Source organism: Prunus mume, linkage group LG8, assembly GCF_029339155.1.
Source record: "Prunus mume cultivar Tortuosa linkage group LG8, ASM2933915v1, whole genome shotgun sequence".
In the NCBI taxonomy this organism is placed as follows: Eukaryota; Viridiplantae; Streptophyta; class Magnoliopsida; order Rosales; family Rosaceae; genus Prunus; species Prunus mume.
In genome coordinates, this window is record NC_142705.1 from 16058717 (window position 1) to 16079362 (window position 20646).

At 44.6% G+C, this 20646-nt stretch overlaps 1 protein-coding gene across 1 annotated transcript; it reads left to right on the forward strand.

Moving 5' to 3' along the window:
• Window positions 1-14756: 14756 nt before the first annotated feature.
• LOC148914843 (protein FAR1-RELATED SEQUENCE 7-like) lies at window positions 14757-16208 on the forward strand. Its single transcript, XM_089043317.1, has 3 exons — window positions 14757-15171; window positions 15409-15907; window positions 16115-16208. Exons 1-3 carry the CDS (start codon window positions 14757-14759, stop codon window positions 16206-16208), a joined length of 1008 nt encoding a protein of 335 aa, XP_088899443.1.
• The last annotated feature ends 4438 nt before the right edge of the window (window positions 16209-20646 follow it).

Sequence of the window (20646 nt, forward strand, 5' to 3'; positions counted from 1 at the left end):
CCTCTGGCTTTGCTGCTTCTAACGTTTGGCAGGCTTTCGTCAAGCTGCTGGAAAGGCTTTCCCTTTAATTCTATTGATGTGGGCTGGGCTAAATATTTTGGTGGGTTCTTTGGTGTCTTCCTAGAGCATGGGTCAATTTTTCTCCTCTCTCTCATGCTAACCCATATGCTTGGGTTCTAGGAACGGGCTTGAGTTCCAAAGCCCCCAAGTGGCTTTGAAACCTACGTTCCTTGAACCCTCAATGGGCCCCGTGATTGCTTGTCACCTTCCATACCACAACCTTCTCAGTAAGCCCCGGTTGATTTCGTGGCTTGGGCCCACTTAAGCTCGTGACGTAGCTTGGTATTAGAATGCGCATAATTTCTATGCTCGTGCTTGGGGTTTTATTATGCCATGATAGGCTAGAGTCGGGCCAAGTAGCACCGAATGAGCATGTGAGCGTGATTTAGTAATATCGGTATGTCCTTGGCTTCTTCTGCACGTGCTTGTTTGGCATGATTCGTGGCTTGTAGCTTGTGTTGGCGGCTCTTATAAATTTCCTTTTGCCCCGATTGAGCTTATTTTGCATCCAATTACCCATATTGGGCTAAGGATTAATTTGGGCTTAGCCCCTTGGATTTTTGGGCCTCAACATTAGCCCCCTTGATTATTGGGGCCATGAGTAACTTTGAGATGGGTCAAATAATCAAACCTGGCCCAAAAGAAAAGTCAAATCCAGGCTGCTGACGTGACCTTCCCGTTTCCGCGTGTGTGCTGCCATGATGATTTTCCAGCAGTCCCTTGCATTCTCCAGGTACGCTTCCATCAATCCTGTTTTATTTTATTTTATTCTTCTTTCCTTTTCTTTTCTTCTTTTTTTTCTTCTTCTCATCCTTGACTCCTCTCTTCCGTACGCGCGAGCCCTAAAACTAGTTGCCCCCTTTTCGTTTTTGCTGGTTTCTTTTCATACACAGGTCTAGAGAACCCTTGGGAAACGAGAAATCACAGTGAGGCCTCAACCACAACCGCTGGTTGGTTACGCCAAGGAAACCGCTCGCAATCATCCGGGAAAAGCCACGATTCTTCTTTAAAATCCTTCAAATTTCTTCGATTCGCTCTTTAATCCGTCCAAAACCAAGCTTAGCAAAGTCACTTGGCGAAGTGTGGAGCAACTTCTACTGTGTAATCGCAAGGCGTTCCCCCTTTCGACTTGCAAGTCTTTGTCACCGAAGAATTCCGGCAATAGCGGTAAGCATCGTTCTGTTTTTCTTGTTTTCTACATCTCGTTACTCGCACTGCATCTATACACATACACATATACATACGCATATATGTACATGGAGGCACCCCTTTATATATATTTTTTAAGAATTCCTCACGAACAGGGCACTTTCCTCGGTCTGGGTTTCATCTAATTTCCCAAGCCCTAGGCTCGAATTTCGGGCATAGACCACTGATTTGGGATTTTAAGCGTGCTTGAGGCGATATCTCACCTTGATTAACCACAAAACCTCTAGATGGTGTCGAAGCATGGTGGAAGGGACAGGAACAGCCACTCCATGGCTTCCTTCGCATACTTTATCCCTGTGATTCATTTTCTCCTCTTTTCCTTTTAGCACCAGATAATCTTTTCCCCTCTCATAGGAAAGATTTGCATGATGATATTGAATTGGTCTCCCCTTTTTTTTCTTTCTTGATATGGTCTTGGCATGATATTACAGAGATGTGCGTGCGTTCAACAATTCGTGAAGGTGCTGGAACTTATGCATTTTGTTCTTTCTTCCTCTTTTCTTTTTTTTTTCGCAGGTGTCTGTGACTTAGTAGGCTTGCCATGGCGTCCACTGACCTCCCGCCGATCATGCTAGACCATCTCTACTCCATGGATGACAATCTTCAAGCAGAAGGGCCGCTCCTATTGCTCGAAGATGCCCGTAAAAATCCCGTTGTTGGTGATGAGCCGTCCCCGAGATCGCTCCAATTAATCTGCCTCCATATCCAGATGCTGCATTGAAAAGGGCCTCTTTCCAGCCGTTCCCTATTCTTCCAATATCCTTGCGGCATCAGTAAAGGTTGGTCAGAATGGGTCGACCGTGAACTGCGGGATCCATCCACATGCAACATCCTGCGCAGAGCACAAGTCCTTGATGCCATCTTCCTTTCCAAATTGTGGGACATCCATATCGAAGCGAAGATGCTTCGTCACGTGGTCCGGAGGTGGAGCACCGCTACTCACACCTTTGTGTGCTCATGGGGGGAATTTACCCCTACCCTTGAAGATGTGGCGAATATCTCTCGCCTTCCCGGTGGCGACGCAGATCCTTTCGGCATCGCCCTCACCTCCAGAAGAAATAGATAACCTTGCAGTCTTGCGAAGAGGCGCTCCCACCTCTCCCAGCACTTCACTCCGATTTAGCAATCTGGATACAATATTTTGGGGATGCAAACAGGTGAGTCCCTGCCGTTTGGCTGCCTTTATAGCTCTGTGGCTTGGGCGGTTCGTGCTCTGTGACTTTTCTCAGGACTGCCTTCATGAGCGTGTATTTCCCTTGGCTTTGGCCATAGCCCGAGGCGATACCATCCCCTTAGCCCCCATGTTCCTAGGACATCTATACCATCTTCTTAATCGAACCCAGCTTCTGGAAAAGAGTGCATCAGGAACCATGGGCGTAGAGACCCTCCTAAATTCTGGTTTCTTGCAGGTGTTCTTGTGGGAGCGTCTCGAGGGTTGGATGTGCATTCACTCCCTCATTCGCATGCTATAAAGTTGGCTGACTGGGGCAATGGTTCCTTTATGCCAAACAATCTTCCATTAGTTTGCAGGTGGTTCAAGAGAATGCAGAGGAAAGGCCAGAATTTCTTAAAGCTGCTAGACAATGTCGAGAATTTTGTCTTTCGCCCTTACGGCACCTCAGAGTCCTTCACTTTCGTGCCCTTCTATACCGACGGTGATACGGTTGAGGTTCCAGCAGCTGTGTCGCATAGTGACCAGTTTCGGAAGCATGCTTTGTTGAATGTCGCTCCCATCCCCTTACCTATTCTTGGAGACCACCGTGCAGAGGTTTCCGTGACCTATTCTCCACACCGAGTCAGGAGGCGTTCGGGCTTGACCAAGGGTACCAGAGCCCTAACCATGATGACCACCCTTTGCTTTACACAGGATCTTCAAGTAATGACCACATACCAGCCAGCTGCAGGCCCATCGTTCTAGCAAGCAAGGCGAGGGTCGGTGGCTTCTCTAGAGGCTACCAAGCCTACTGGAACCGCTGCCTCTCTTCCTTTCGTGAGTTCCAATCCTTTCCGGGACAGATCGCCTCCTACAACGGCTCGTCTTGTGGGCTTGGTTTCGGAAGAGAAAGTCATCCCTCTTAGCCAAAAATGCAACTTGCCCTTCATTTCCAAGAGTGGTGACATTGTTGGGGAATTTCCTAAGACGGCCAAAGCCGGGTACTGAGTCTGGCGGCTCGGAAAAGTCTGCAACTTGTCGAGCAAAAGGAAGCGAGAGGAGGAGCGAAATGTGAGTGAGAAGCAGACTGCAGTAAACCCAAAAGGTTCATTCCAAGGTAGCCCCAGTGGCCCTCCTCGAACCAAAGAAGCAACTCCCAGGCAGCCACAGTCTTGGCCTGCATCCGGAGCCGGGTCGCTCTGCAAGGTGCCTGGAAACTACCCCTCTCCGCTGTAAGTGTTCTTGACTTCCAGTACTTCTTCATGCCCCTCCTTTGGCTTTGCGTGTATGATATGTGGGTAGATACTTATTTACATATATATATATATTTTTTTATAGGGAAAATGGGTGCCACCCCAAAGAGAAAGAGAAGTGATACACCCCCGGTATCTCCTCAGTGACCCTAAAGCGTCGAAGCGTGCGCATTCTACATGCAAGATTTTCTGGAACACGCACCAAGATCTGTTGAGGCTGCCGGAACCCTAACTATAGTGACAGTTGACGATGACAGTGATGATAGTGACACCACCGAATCCGAGGCTAATGTTCCAGAGCAAGGGAACGTTGACGATGCTAGTGAAGATTCTGACAGGGACTTCAATGAGGGTTGCAGTGAGGATGCATTTGCTTATTCCAGTGACTATCCAGGAGGACAAGGTGGTTCAGATGTTTTCTTCGAGTCCACGATAGTAGTGCACGCCGTTTTAGCGCCGAGCGTAATCAGCGTTTTAAGTTTTGTCCCCCTCTTCTTCCTCACACCATAATCAGTACACTCGACGCGTGCTCATCCCTGCAGGTTATTGACATTGCCGAGGACCCAAACCCTGCTGCGGCCATTGCTAATCCCGGACCCCCTTGAGGTATCCGTACCGATAATATTCTATTTACCTTCTTCTCCTACTCATCTGCCAATACCCATTACCTGTCAATTATCACGTACTAACCCTTGCATGCACCCTTTTTTTTTTTTGCAGGTGAGCATCTGCCTTGCCAATTTGGAAATTGTGCCCGTAGTACCTTCTTCCTTCAACACATTCGATACACTGGTCGAGGCAGCCCTCACAGGATCCTCTCCAACCATGACACCAACGGATTCTCGGGATGAAATGCCTACGCTCCAAGTTACAAGCCCTTTACCACCTATCTTCCAACATTTTCTCCAGAGAGACCTTGATCCTGCTATTTGCCACCTTTCCAGACCATTCGAGCAACACCCTTGTCGTCCATACAACCCTGCCCGTTCCGTCTCACGTTCAGCCACTTCTCCGGGCGACAGGGCCTAGTCCTCTAGCACTTCTTCCAGCGGTTCAACGTGACAATGCGAGCACTGCGCCCGAGCTATCATTCACATTGCCGGGAATCTGCTGCAGAACACCCTCGCAGCATGTCTTGGCTGGAGTGGGAGGAATCATTTACTACCTTCATGGCTTTCTTTGACAGCGGTGCTCAGGTCCTTCGATCCGCAGATGAACTCCTGCCGCTCTACCATCGGTTTAATGGTTACGCATTCTTCCGGGGAATTCTTGTTTATCCCGAGACGAGTTGCGGCTTTGAAGAAATTTCTGGACAAGTACGGGATTTCATGGACATGACTGGTATTACCTCTTCATTCTCGCGATGTGCTGCTTTCCGGGCCCTCGGCTTGGTGCTCCATGGGATGGATACTATGCACCTTGGACATTCTGCGATCATGCTCCTCTGTTGGCGGGATGCGGTTTGCGAGGCTATGACTTTGGGCTTTGGCGAGTCTCTTGAACTCGTGAAGGGTTTGTACGTGCCGTATTTGGGGCACGGGCAGTTCCTATGAAGTCAAATCCCGGCCCCTGATGAAATAAGGGCAGCAGCAGAGGCTTTGGTCTTCAAGCAACATGGCTGGAAAACCAGCTGGAATTGCATGGCCTCCTTTCTGCTCAAGGTATCTCTTCCGAAGCAGTCTTGTTGTGTGATGGAAGCGGCGGATTATCTCTGGGCTTCCTTTGTTCTTTTTGGACATTCCCATAGCCTACATGTATTTTCAGCTCATCCATTATATTCTTCTTTTTATTACATATTCCAGCAGCAGCCATTTTTTTTTGACACACATTTTCTTTTATCTTTTGCAGATTGCCCATCCTTAGCTTGGAGACCGTTTAGCTTGGCACATGATCCTGCTTTTCTTCGTGACTCAAGGGCGCGTGAACCTTCAGCACATGCAATTTTATTTTGCTTTGTTTGTAGTGTTGTTTTTTTGAGATTCTAACGACACGACTGCATCGTTATGCCTTTGTAATTTTGATATTAAACTACCGAAGCTTGTATGAATTTCCGAATGCTTGAGGCATGTTGCATATTTCTGTGTAGATATGTATATGTACTGCTTTGTTGGCCAGAATTGTCTTTATGAACTGCTTGAAATTTTTTTTTTTAGAAGCGAAATCTTCGAGAGCTTCTTTTGCATGGCTTATCTAGATTCTAGGCTTGACAAAATAGCTTCCCACCTTCCCCAAAGGGTCGAACCAATATGTGCATGATTTCTACTCGGGCTTTATAAAGCTTCCAGGTGTTGTATCGTGTTGTTCCAGCATCATCCAATCTTTTGATGCCTTGGAAGAAGATCAGCCGAGCGGCTCCGGATCAGCGAGGCGGCTCCCGATCGGCGAGCGGCTCGGATCAGCGAGCGAAGAAATGCGACAGATCAGCGAGCGGCTCGGATCAGCGAGCGGCTCAGTTCTGACTCGAGGAGATCACAGAGACCTAAAAGGCCAGCCTTGTCAAATGACTACTTTGTTTACCTTGCATTGCCAATCCGTTCCAGCATCTCAAAATTGCATGTTTCTTTGCAACATGGCTTATGCCATTATTATTATTTTTTTTGCTTAAGCGTGATGCTTGGGGACCCCATCTAAGTGACTTTGCCCGGCATGTTTTACTGCTAAGTAGCATGTTTATATATACATATATAGATATGGAAAATTTGATAAAGGGTTAATAATAGTAAAGTTTTGGAGACACAGTATATATATTTTTTTCAAAATATTCCTTCATCTTCATTGCAAAAGCCCCTTGCTACCATAATGGTGCATCATACAAAAGTGTCTTTTTTTTTAAAAAAAAAAAACATGAAAATAAGACAGAAGGAGTCCATTTTTTTTGACAGAGAGAAAATACAAAAGTACTAGGCATAAAGTTAACTTAGCAGTAATAGAGCTTGAGCCACTTCCCATTGACGGGGTTGGTCAGCGTGCCTTCCTTGACAGAGACCAGCGATAATAGCCTCTGTGAACCTCCTTGGCAAAGCGGGCCTTCCCATTGCAGCGCAAACTTGGAAGGTCCCGACACCTGTCTTCTCACATGCTCGCAACTTTTAGCACGAGGTCTCCTTGCTTGAAGCGCGAGGCTTGACTGTCCTGTTATAGGCTTGAGCTACGATTCGTGGTACAACGCTGTCCTCTTTTCGGCTACCGCTCTTTTTCATCCAAAGCTTCAAGGTCCAGAGCGCCATTCCGAGCATGACTTTGTATCCCATTCGAGGTCGTTAACATTTGCTGTTCTAGCAGTGGGGATGGTGATCTCTACCGGTGAAATGGCATCGGACCCGTACACAAGTGAATATGGCGAGAAACCTGTGGCACTTCTTGAAGAGGTGCGGTAGGCCCATAAAGCATCCGGCAGGTGAACACTCCAACCTCCTTCATACTCATAAACCATTTTGCTTAGGATCCTCAATAAAGTCTTGTTTGTGGCTTCCGCCTGACCATTTCCTTGTGGATAATAAGGCGTGGAGCGACGATGCTTGATACCATAACCACTAAGTGTCGAGCTTACTTGCTTATTGACAAACGGGGTGCCATTGTCGGTGACAATCTTGTATGGGATCCCAAATCTACATACAATATTCTCACGGATGAAATTGGCAACGGCAGCTCCCGTGGTCTTCCGTAAGGGAACCGCTTCTACCCACTTTGTGAAATATTCGGTGGCCGTGAGGATCCATATGTAGCTGTCTGATGGTGGATGGATAGTCCCGATCAAATCAAGCCCCCAAGTATGGAAGGGCCAAGGAGTGCGCATGTCTTACAGCAGCGTGGGAGGCTTATGACTTAAATTGGCATGAACTTGACATGTGTGACACCTCTTCACAAAGTCGTATGCATCATTCTTCATTGTAGGCCAATAGTACCCAACACTCAGCAGCTGCCGGTAAAGCTTCTTCATTCCTTGGTGTTCACCACATTCTCCAGCATGAATCTCTTGCATGACTTGCTGTGCCTCTGACTTTCCCAAGCATTTTAATGGCTCACCATTAAACCCCTTCCGATAGAGAGTTGACCTATCAACAAAATACCTCTTTACGGTCTTTTTGAGCTTATAGGCAAGCTTGGGGTTAGTCGGCAGAGTTCCTCCAACAAAGAATGCCAAGTATGGAGCCCGCCAATCTTCTGCAAATGAAACAGTGAATGACTCCTTCGTAGAGGGTATCGTAGAACAGGTGGGACAATCAAATTGTAGTTCAGCTGCTTGCTTCTTCATCTCTGGCCAATAATAACCTTTGCTGCCTGTAGGCGCGACAGCTGACATCGGTTCCAAGCCGCAAGTGGCATTGTGTACCTTTGCAACCTCCTTCCCCTTCGCCATCCCAACACACCGGGTCGAACACCTCCCGGAAGACGTCTGTAGAGTTCCCAAAGATAGTCACATAGTCCTTCAAGTATTTAATGCTGCTCTCTTCACCTAACTTTTCTTCGGTGGCTTTCTCCAATCATCCTCTTCCAAGAGTCCCCCTGGGCCATTGCTTCGACCACTGGTGTGCTTCTCCTTATCACGGTGATGTTGGGCTGCTCTTGCACAAATGAGAGCTTCGATCCCAACGTGGCAAGAGCATCAGCGTACCTATTGGTGGTTCCTGGAATGTGCTCCATCATGATTTGCTTGAAGGAATTAATGAGCCTTTCAGCAGCTGTCCGATATGGTGCCAAGGTTGCTTCCTTCACCGCAAAGCTTCCTTGCAATTGACTTAGTACCAGGTTCGAATCGCCAATGATCTTCACCTTTTCTGCGCCCATTTCTCTTGCTGTGGACAATCCCCAATAAAAGCCGTATTCTGCCACGTTATTCGTGCATGGAAAGTCTAGCTTGAATGAGAGAGCCGTAGCTTGCCCATAGGGATTAATGAGCACAACACCTGCCCCTCCACCTTTTGATGTGGAAGATCCATCAAAGTAGAGGGTCCATGGTTCCTCCTTTTGTGAGTAGCAACCATTTCCGGCAGCTCTCCCAGGACTTCCTTGGAAATGGTTGATCCTTCTATTTCGGGAATAGAGCTAGCATGTCAATCACAGCTTGTCCCTTGATGGCCTTAGGAGTTGTGCATATGATATCAAATTCGGAAAGCTGCAATAACCAACGTGCGAGACGTCCGGATAATCTGGCCTTGTGAGCAGGTATCTTACGGGATCGGACTTTACTATGAGTTGTAACTTGTGAGCAAGGAAGTAGTGTCGCAAGCGCTGTGCAGCATAGACAAGAGCAAAGGCATAAGAGTTCCGTTTTGGGTACCTTGCTTCAGCTCCTCTCAATTGTCGGCTTACATAATAAACGGGGCTTTCCTCCCGCTATGGCCATCTGCGCAAGCAAAGCTCCAAGCTCGCAGCATTCGCGCACCAAGTAAAGCTTGAGTAGAAGCCGGGAATAGGTGCCCTCATCGTGGGCAGCTTTGTGATCGTTGTTGTACCCGCTGGTAAGCTTCTTGGCATCCCTGGCTCCATATATATGGCTTCCCTTTTTAAGGAGAGGAGTGAAAACACTCATCATTGCAGCAAGGCCTGGAATAAAACGCCGAATGTATGACAATCTTCCCATAAAACTTTTCAATTCCTTTGGATTCTTAGGTGGTGCAAGAGAGCATATGGCTTTGGTTTTCTCAGAATCCACATCTATACCACATTGGTGTACCTGAAAGCCTAGGAACTTGCCAGATGAGACTCCGAATGCGCATTTCTTTGGGTTCATTTTTAACCCATCTGATGGCACCTTTCCGGCCGCCTCAGAACCCCCTGATGACTTTCTCTGGTTTTGGATTTCACTACGAGGTCATCCACATAGTCTTCCACCTCTTTTCCCATCATATCATGAAACACTGCCGTCATGGCCCGTTGGTAGGTAGCACCGGCATTCTTGAGACCAAATGGCATGACCGTGTAGTAGAAATTTCCATAAGGTGTTCGAAAGGCTGTTTTCTCGGCATCCTTGGGAGACATCTTGATTTGATTATAGCCACTAAATCCGTCCATAAAGGATAGCATGCCTTGACCCGAGGTTGAATCAATCAAGATATCCATGTTGGGCAGCGGGAACTCATCTTTTGGGCAGGCCCGATTGAGATCACGATAGTCGTGCATATTCGATTACCCCAGTTTTCTTCTTTACTACGATATTTGCTAGCCATGTCGGGTGTTTGATTGGCTTGATGAATCCAGCGGCTAGCAGCTTTTCGACTTCCACCTTGATTTGTTTCTCAACTTCGGATGAAAATTCCTTCGTGGTTGTACAACAGGTCTTGCACCGAGCTCAATATTCAGCGTATGACTTACCAAGTTTGGATTAAGGCCGGGCATCTCTTCATAACTCCAAGCAAACACATCTCGAAATTCTTTCAATAACGACACCAAAGCTTCCCTTTCTTCCCCCGTTAAATGAACACTGACAGAGATGGGTCTTGGGACAGAGGGGTCATCACTTAAATCAATTGTTTCAGCCGCTCAGCCACTGCCGTTGAGCCATCTTGCATGTGCTTGGGTGCTGTCATTGGTTCTTGGAAAGGACAAGGCAAGGGTGCCTTGCCATCTAGACTCGCGGCTATCCGCTTGCATAGCTTCTCCACCATACTCGGGGCTTTCCGTAGGATGCGGTCAAGCCCCTAATCCCGTCATAAGCGATATCTGATCGCCCATCCGGCGTGACCTTTGAGCATTGAGGGTGATCGTAGGCATGGTTGTTGGCCTCCGAGTGCCTTTTTCTTTCTCGATCAACGATGGTTATGAGCTCCTCGTTGCTCGGATCACGAATCTCGGTCCACGATGGCAGGTAAGTCCCGGAATTCTTGGATGGGTTGCTTCCGGCGCTGTGCACTCGGGTGTAAGTGCGCTCGGGTAGTGAGCTTAGCCGATTGAGCGGTGCTTGATTCCCTGGTATACGGAGTGGTCTTAGCCCAATTCTTCCCTTTACACATTGATGGTACGTAGAGACCACAAGTTTATGTTTGTTGAGCCATGGCCTTCCCAACAAAGCATGATAAGCCACATCTACGTCCACCACATAGAACTTGGTAAGTGACCGGATGGGCCCTACCTTCAAATTTACTTGCATATATCCAACCGTAACCTCACTTTGATTCCCGAAACCGCTAATGCTCGTTTGGGATTGAGCGATCTTGGATAGTGGAATACCAGCTGCTGTAAGTCTGGTGAGGCAAGATGTTAACAGAAGAACCCGTGTCTACTAGAGCCCTCCGTATGAACACATCATTGATTTGTCCCTCCGTAAAGCGGCCTCCTATGATCCGGGTATGGAACTTCCATGTCCTCGTCTGTAAAAAGCGATAGAGTTGTCATTTTCCAAGAATGACCTTTGAGGTTGGCGGTGAAGCAATGGGGTTGGCTCTGCAGAAATATTCATAAGGGCTACAAAGACATTGCTTCTCGCTGAGGCCCGAAACCAAGTTGGTCAAAGAGTGACTTAACTCTAGGATTCCTCTGGAGGGCCTGTGGGTATGGGTCCTTGCTTGAGCAGATATCACTCCATTACGATCGCCTCGGCCACGTAAGGGAGTGAAATATCACAGAGCGTTTCTGCTGTCTAAGAGGCTTTCGGCATTGTTCTTCGGCATGTCCAACATGAACACCCCATTATGCAGTCATCCCATCCATCGCGAGTGGCCATGGCGTGTCATAGCTTGACGGTTTGAGTACTTGCACCAGTAAGCTTTATCCATGTTTCCACAAGGCTCCCAAATAGCCTCTGGTGGCTTTGGATCATTCCTCCATGGGTGGCATAATTCGTCATCGTCGAGCAAATCATCTGAACACGTAATAACAGCTGCTGTTTCTTTCCCTTCGTTTTGGCAAAGGGTCCTCATCAATAGCCTGCTTCCTAGAGGGAAGCTCAAGAACTCCTTCATGTATTTTGCCATGTAAGATCCTCCTTAAACTCGACAAGCGATGGTCGGATGTCCTACAAACTGGTGATAGCGACAGATCTGGGATCACTTTTTCTTCACTGGTGGGGACCTTGTAGGGCCTGAGAGGTTTGATTGCGCCGTCAGCAATCATTGTGTCAAGGATGGCATGAAACTCTTCATCTTTGCAAGGCAATGGCGGGTACGTCTCCCTATCTTTTCGTTTGCGTCGTAGTCGTTAGATGGCTTCTCATCCGTGGCTAACACCTGATGTGATTCCTTCTTCTCACTCCTCCAGCCCCTTTGTCCGGTCGGTTTGAGACATGCTTGTCTTTCTTACGCTTCAGCCGGGAAAATTGGCGATGCCGATATTTCCAAGTATACTCTATAGTCGCCACAATGTTCTTGATGCAAATCTCAACAAGTGCCTCCTCATCTTTTCGTCATAGCAATCGAGAGCCAAGTCCGGAATCTTCTCACGAAGTCCACGGGGTCCTCCCTTGCTTTTGGTGAGTGTTGTTGGTGCATGGTGGTGACCCTCTCCTCGTCTGAAAATATTTTACAAAACACCTTGCCGTCGTCCCAGGAACGCATAGAGCACTGGTGCCAGCGTGGTGTACCATATATAAGCCCGATCGGTGAGGCTCTTTGAGAATTCTCGGAGTCGCAAATTATAATCACCAGTGCAGCCCCAAAGCATCAAGGAATCGGTTGACATGTTCCTTCGGGCTTCCTTTCCTCCCATCGAAGAGAACAAAGGTTGGTGTTTCGTAACCTTTGGGATAGGGCTCGGAGTAAACTTGCCGGCACGGTGGTGAGAATGTACTTCAATCCTCGACTTGACTAAGCTCCTTTTCCATGGCAACGACATCCTCTGAGTGACAAAAGACGGTCCCCTTTGTTCGGACCCTTTTCCAAAGTGGCATTCTTCTTGACGCGTCTATCCTCTTCGTTTGGCTTGGAAGCGGCATTTTTAATTCTTTGATAGTGTCCATCATCTCCTTCAGGTTTCCCCATGGCCTGCATAGCCGTGATGAGATCAGTGAGGGTGAAGTCTTCCTCACTTGCACGCTCTTGTCCTCTAGAGGAAGCATTTTGCCTCGATTCAGAATCACCATGGTCAGGTCCATCTTGGGAGGCCATGGTGTTGCTTCGGGTTTTCTTTCTTGGAGGCATCAGTAAAATGGCAGCTTGTTCCCAGTGAAGTCGCCAATTTATGTAGGGGTTTTGTTCCAAAGAATTGACTGTGAATGGGCCTGGGCTGCTGTGAGAAGGCAACGAGCAAAAATCCCCCAAATGCCTGAGTTTGAAAAACAAGCTCCCAAGAGAGTTTTTAGAAAATCTAATGAGATTTTAAAAGAACACTCTCAGGATCACTTCACTAACACCCAAATAAGCATGAGGATTTCATTAATGGCTTAGCTTGAGGAGCATGTGGCATGGGAGCTAAGCTTCCACAAGTTTAGCAATTTGAGAGAGAGAAGACAGCGTGGGTTTCTTACGGAGGAAATATCAGTGCGAGCCCTATCCTAAGAAGAAGAAAGATGAACAGAAGAGAGGTTTGGGTGGCTTGAGAAAATTCCAGATTTGCTTGACAAAGCTTGGTCAAGGTCTGGATCGTTGAGTTGGGATGATCTTTTCTGGGTGGCCAAAGTCTCCTTTTATAGGCGTTAGGAGCTCCAATTTCGTATGGTTTTCTTCTTCCCTTTTCCTTGGCAGCTCCTACCTAGCTCTATTTTGATGAATTTCCCCACCCAAGGAGCATGGGTAAGGAACCCTTTATGGTTCCAATGGCTTGACGCAGCTGGGCTTTCCCATAGAGGGGAAGGCGCCACCGCTTTCCTTATGTTTTCTCCCAGACAGAGCTTACAGAGGAAAAGGGGAGAGATGGAGCCTTTTGTCCGACGGACACTTCCTTCACCCCCATGGGTTTCCTCTGGTCTTGCCATGGCTCCCTTATGACCATTGTTTGGAATTCAAACAGGAATAGGACTTGACGCCAGATTTTTGTAAGTTGCTGGGTTTGGGCTTGTACATATGGTATGGGTCCTCGACTTTCTGCTTCTAACGTTTGGCAGGCTTTCGTCAAGCCTGGAAAGGCTTTCCTTTAATTCTATTGATGTGGGCTGGGCTAAATATTTTGGTGGGTTCTTTGGTGTCTTCCTAGAGCATGGGTCAATTTTTCTCCTCTCTCTCATGCTAACCCATATGCTTGGGTTCTAGGAACGGGCTTGAGTTCCAAAGCCCCCAAGTGGCTTTGAAACCTACGTTCCTTGAACCCTCAATGGGCCCCGTGATTGCTTGTCACCTTCCATACCACAACCTTCTCAGTAAGCCCCGGTTGATTTCGTGGCTTGGGCCCACTTAAGCTCGTGACGTAGCTTGGTATTAGAATGCGCATAATTTCTATGCTCGTGCTTGGGGTTTTATTATGCCATGATAGGCTAGAGTCGGGCCAAGTAGCACCGAATGAGCATGTGAGCGTGATTTAGTAATATCGGTATGTCCTTGGCTTCTTCTGCACGTGCTTGTTTGGCATGATTCGTGGCTTGTAGCTTGTGTTCGCGGCTCTTATAAATTTCCTTTTGCCCCGATTGAGCTTATTTTGCATCCAATTACCCATATTGGGCTAAGGATTAATTTGGGCTTAGCCCCTTGGATTTTTGGGCCTCAACAACCATCTCTCTTTTTGCAGAGGGACACAATCATAAGATGACACCCTCAGGAAGAATGCATTTATCGAGATCACACGTCGTATTTGATTCTACAAAAGTACTTACAAAACAGTTGGGTTGGTTAATATTCCCATTAATCAGAAGGTAAGTATTTTCGAGGTGCAATCCGGAGGAATGGATAAAATCGGTTTTATCAAAAAGGATATGTACAATCTTGAATGTAGTGTGAATGGGAAGCGAGGAACCACGATGTTGAACTAGTGGCGAGTATTTTATGGCTGAACAGAAAAAAATGAGGCTTTTTATTTCAAGATTGAGGAGATGGCGATAACAGTTTAGTTGATGTTTTTGGGCAGATGCAACTTCTAGACGGGCGACGGGTTTTATGGAGATGTTGTTGTATTCGATACCACATTCAACACGAATAGATACGACTTGACATTTGCACCAATGTTGGGAGTTAATAACCATGGTCAAACAATTGTCCTAGCATGCGCATTTTTGAGCAATGAAACGTGAGTCGTTTATTTGGATGTTTGAGGAGTTTAAGAAAGCCATGCCAGGTGGCGAACCTAAAACGATCATCACAGATCAAGATGCGGCAATGAGCAGAGCGATTTCAATAGCCTTCCCGACTACATTTCATCGACTTTGCATATGGCACATCACATCAAAGTTCTCTGTTAAGTTACCACATTCTGCTTATAAGGAGTATTGGGGTGAATTCCAGAAAGCCATATGGGATACTGACAATAAGGATGAGTTTGATGCAAAATGGAATATTGTGGTTACAAAGGCTGGTTTGACTGACCATCCATGGCTAAGTTCAATGTTTGATTTAAGGGAATCTTGGGTTCCAGCCTACGCACGACACTTTTTTGCCGCTGGAATGTCAAGCAGCCAAAGAGCTGAATGTTCTCATGGTTTCTTCAAGCAATACATATCAAGGAAAAATTCGTTGATGGATTTCATAATAAGATTTGAGAGGGCACTTTCTCATCAACGTCAAAAAGAGTTAGTTGCTGATCACGTAGATGCATTTGAAGTGGCTCAATGTATTCTACCGATGCCAATGAACAAACAAATGGCTACCTTGTACACAAGGACAATGTTTCAAAAGTTTGAGCAAGAACTAATACAAAGTACAGCATGTTTCCTAGAGCTGAAAACAGAGGATGCTTCTAAAGTTGTCTTTAATGTGAGCGAAAGGAAAAATTGGGAAACAAGAGTGGCAGAAGTCGTATATGTCAAAGATTCTGACCACGCACCGTGTAGCTGCAAAAGATTTGAATTTGTTGGAATTATTTGCAAGCACATCCTAGCATTGTTCAGAAGGGACCAGATTGAATATATGCCCGATAAATACATTTTGAAGAGGTGGAAGAAAACTGCGAAATTTGGATTGGTGTCAGATGCAAATGGCAACGAAATTAAAGACTCTGCAGATCCTGGTCTTTTAATAAAGCGGAGTACAATGTCCCGACTTGCTTCAGATGTGGTTGAGGATGCATTAATGTGTGAAGAAGGATGTGAGCTACTGTCAGAGACTCTAAAAAGTTTGCGGGTGAAGTTGAAGTTGTTGAAGGATGGACCAAGTAATAACGAAGTTGGAGGGTCCAGCTCTCAAACACAATATATGAAAGACCCTAAGAGAGTAAGGTGCAATGGAGGGTCAAACGAGTAACGGGAGCAAAGGAAAAGGCAATGAAGCGAGGATTAGACACATCGGGAGTGTGGACACATTGGTCATGATAAAGACAATGCCCAAGAAATTTGAACACACCGTAAGATGTTAACACTATTTATAATAAGACCTAAAATTTGAATAGGTAAAGTTCTTATGTGCTTCGCTTGATGTTTATGCAGGACATCACCGTCGAACAATGACGAATCAACTCCAATAGATCTTAGTGACCCATTATTTGACGAATTTTACAGGATGCACGGACCAACTCAATGATTTAGGTTTCTATTATAAGGTGCTATTATGAAGACTAATGATCGTGAAGTTTTCTAGATGCAGTTTTATTATTATTATTTTTTGTTCATGTCCACCGATGAGCTCTGACTATGTCCATTGATAATTGAAATGAAAATTTGCTTGGTTTCATTCTTGCATGAAATTTGGACACATGTTAATTTTACGTCTTCTCCCTATTTAGAAATTTTCATAGACATTAGATAAAGCATCAAATTTTGATTTATGTGAAGAAGCAATGACTTTTACCTTGTAAAATGGGTAGTTTATGGTGAATTATGTTTGAATAGAGATTTATTGATTATATGACAGGCTAATGCAGCATTTCCAAGCCAGCTATTGTTTCCATTACAGTAATGATTTCCAGAAGATGCATCATTTGTAAAGACCCACTTTTTGCGAATGTTATGTTCTAGTGTTTTACCTTGGTGATTAAGATCTGAGCTGGACTGGTTATTAGGTGCACGATTTTGCAAACATTCGTAGCTGAAGGATACTTGAAGCACTTTGTTGGAACAGAAAGATTAGAAAGCAACGTGTAAAAAAGTACATTGCAGCTAATCACATTTCGAATGGTTGGGTAATATGAAAGGGTACACTAACATTTGAACTACTCATAATTCCACACACAAAAGAAAATTTGATTGCAAAGCATTTTATGTGCTCCCTCTTAGCAATACCACGATCTCCCTAATAAACTGAACAACGGTAGCCACAATCACTAGGTCATATTGGTCAGCTTCTTCTTAGCAGGTCTCGCATGCTTATGGTCACTCATGTCCCCAGTGATTTAGACAAAATACATATTCAGCAATATTTGGAATTTTATTATATATACATAAACCATAAACCATTCACTACACAATGTATAGCACATGGCATTTTACTTATGACTCACGTGTCATGATAATGGGGCTTTACTGATTACCAACGTGCTGTGATATTGACTGCTTATTGAATAATATTTCCATAGTTGCAAAATATAATGTTAGACAGAAGGAACACATGATGACTTGCAAGACATAGTCCCAATAATTATATATGAAGCAAATGAAACTGATATTTGTATTATTTTATATTAGATAATGACATTAAGGGAATATAGTTCTAATTTGTGCAATACCACGATCACCCCCAACCAACAGAACAGCTGTAGCCGCAATCACTTAGTCGTATCGGTCGGCTTCTTCCAAGCAGCTTTGACGTGCTTATGCTCATTCATGTCACCACCATCGTCTAGTATCTCTCTCACAAGCATCAGGGGACACATAGTCCCAATTATAACTTGTATGAGTAGTTGCCGCGAATGCTCGAATTTTTCAATCCTTCGTTGAATGCCAACTCCAGTTCATCGTGGTGCTCTTCGTGATCGCATATGGTTCATCAAACAACCTTTAATTTCATCATTCATTATCGCATCCAACTCCTCAGCTTTCAGCTTCCTTTTATGACTCAGCTTCAAGTACTTGTTCTTTTGGGAGAACGCTTTGTTCACTCTAATGTTAAGATCAGCCAAAATGGCCTCGTCTTGAACACATTTCTCGTGCCATGAATTGATCACCTGGAATTATAATCCAGCTTGGTACCGATCGCATCTATTGCCTCTAATGGATCATCGAGTCCCCCTCACTCCCAAATGATGTTGAAAATGGAAGGGGTCGGCGAGTACAACGTGGAAACGGAACCTGCGACTCCAATTTTTCATCTTCGATTGTGTTGTTGGCGCCTGAAGAGGTTGACATACTTGAATAATCCTATTTGTTTTGGAGGATGAGGATTGCAGATGCAATTTCGTTTGAGAAATGGAACATAGCTTTATAGACCAACATACCAAAGCTTGCGTGTAGTCAACATATCTACTTTATTTCAATTTAAAAAAAGAGGTGTCAGGTTTTGCTTTTCAAGCATGTCAACCTCACACTCTCCTTACACCACTGTTAGTGGTTGAAAGAAACTCAATGGAAGTGACATCTAGTTAGTGAACCCAACCAAACTAAACAAACTAGTTAGGATTAAACTTAGATTGTATGAGACCTTTTTTCATTTATACATTGTCAACCAAATGTTTTTTTTGGCGGGAACCCTTTTTTATTGGTATTACTATCACCCCCTTCATAAAAATTCTCCCTCCACAAAAAACTCACTCCTCCACCGAATCTGTCTCCATCTACTGACACTCTCTCCTCCACAGAAACTCTCTCCCCATTGAATGGATTTACTAACCAAGTTTGATGTGAGCGTAATAAACACCCCTCCAAACAAAGACCGCCTTCGAAACGCAAGTGAGTCACCAGACAAGCAATGTCACTTTCCTAGACAGAATGACCATTTTGTTGGAAGTTTTGAGTCTGAAAGAGTTCTTGCTTTCTGGAAGGAGAGGCATCTTCAACTTGGTGATGAAATCCAAAGGGCAAGGGTACGTTTGGAATTTGTTGAAGGCCAAATTGAAGATGACAAAAGGCAGGCCAATCTGGATAGGGCGAAGTTGCAGCGCATGAAGCGTAGACACAAACGACTTCGGAGTGTAGCTGTTCAAAAATACAAGAACTCATCTAATGCAAAGGAGTCAAAGAAGCGTGTGATGCAAGCTGGATTCGACTACTTCCGGTCCTATGCAAAACTCGTCGTACCCGGGTTTGATTGGTCATCTATTACCGTTTCCGACGTTAACAAATATACTCAGCAAGGGAAGTAACCATTTTGGTTATCGTGTTTGAGTAGAGGCAAATCAGAGGAACTGGAATTTTCGTTAAGCTCTGCTTCAAACCTATTTTGATGCTTACTACTATAGAATATTTCAACCTTCATATTTTCATGTCTTTAATTATTTATAACACGATGCAAAGTGCGCATCTACTTCAGTCATATGTTGCTGCCATGTCCATTTTTTTGTGATCACGTATCAGATTTGGACATGGTTGCATCATATGCAATGTTGCCTTTATGTATTATATGTTAGGGTAAGGTTTATGGAAAAGCATGTGTGACTGGTTTTGTGACAAAGTTATGGCATTATTTTGTACCAGTTATATATTGTTTTTTGTACTGGTTCATCTCATACTATTGCTTTATTTCTTTATATTATATGTTTATGCGATTGGACATGATAGAAAATATATTACTGATTCCCAATGCGGCGTCAGAAGGACAACTTATTGAATACCGCCGACGTGTTGAAAACTCTAGGTGCAGGTGCATATGGACAACTTATTGACTATCTCTGACGTCCTCAAAGCTCTAGGCGCATGCGCAGTTCCAATTATGGCTTCGAAGTAGTGGTGCATTTATTATATATGTACATTATTATAACCAAAACAGATAATTTTACATCCTTATATATGAAAGGAAACTAATTCTTGTATTAGTACAAATTATATAACGAATATTAAGGAAATATACTTGTTAAAGTGAACAACATATATAGTTAGGGTTAAGAGGAAAGTGAGTTATGTAAATCATTTTTGAATTTTTAATTGCGAAATGGATGATCTATGGGTTCCCCTCGTTTTATAACGTGACACGGAGGCCGGAGTATTTTTCGGGGCATTTTTAGGATTTTTCTACTATTTATTGCATTTTTTCAAAGATTTTTGCACTAAAAAAGCCAAAATAATTGCCAAATGGACACATGGCGCGATCTCAGCCCCTCACCTTTCACCCCTTGACAAGTGTGCGTCAGTCAACATGGCCACATCCTTACCTTTTACCCTAAATTATTATTTTATGACTTTTTCTTAGAAAATTCATAACTAAATACACAAAAATCACAATAATGATCCGAAAATTGCTACGACCTTATTGACACTCCATCTCCCTTGCTGAATTCCCCGATTAGTGGTTACGCATTTTAAAAACAATTCCGAACATTAACGGGAGATGCTTGTTGAAGTAGGTTATTGAAGTTAAAGTGAACAACATATATAGTTAGGGTTAAGAGGAAAGTGAGTTATGTAAATCATTTTTGAATTTTTAATTGCGAAATGGATGATCTATGGGTTCCCCTCGTTTTATAATGTGACACGGAGGCCGGAGTATTTTTCGGGGCATTTTTAGGATTTTTCTACTATTTATTGCATTTTTTCAAAGATTTTTGCACTAAAAAAGCCAAAATAATTGCCAAATGGACACCTAGCGCGATCTCACCCTCACCTTTCACCCATTGACAAGTGTGCGTCACCAACATGGCCACATCCTTACCTTTTACCCTAAATTATTATTTTATGACTTTTTCTTAGAAAATTCATAACTAAATACACAAAAATCACAATAATGATCCGAAAATTGCTACGACCTCATTGACACTCCATCTCCCTTGCTGAATTCCCCGATTAGTGGTTACGCATTTTAAAAAACAATTCCGAACATTAACGGGAGATGCTTGTTGAAGTAGGTTATTGAAGTTAAAATGAATAACATATAT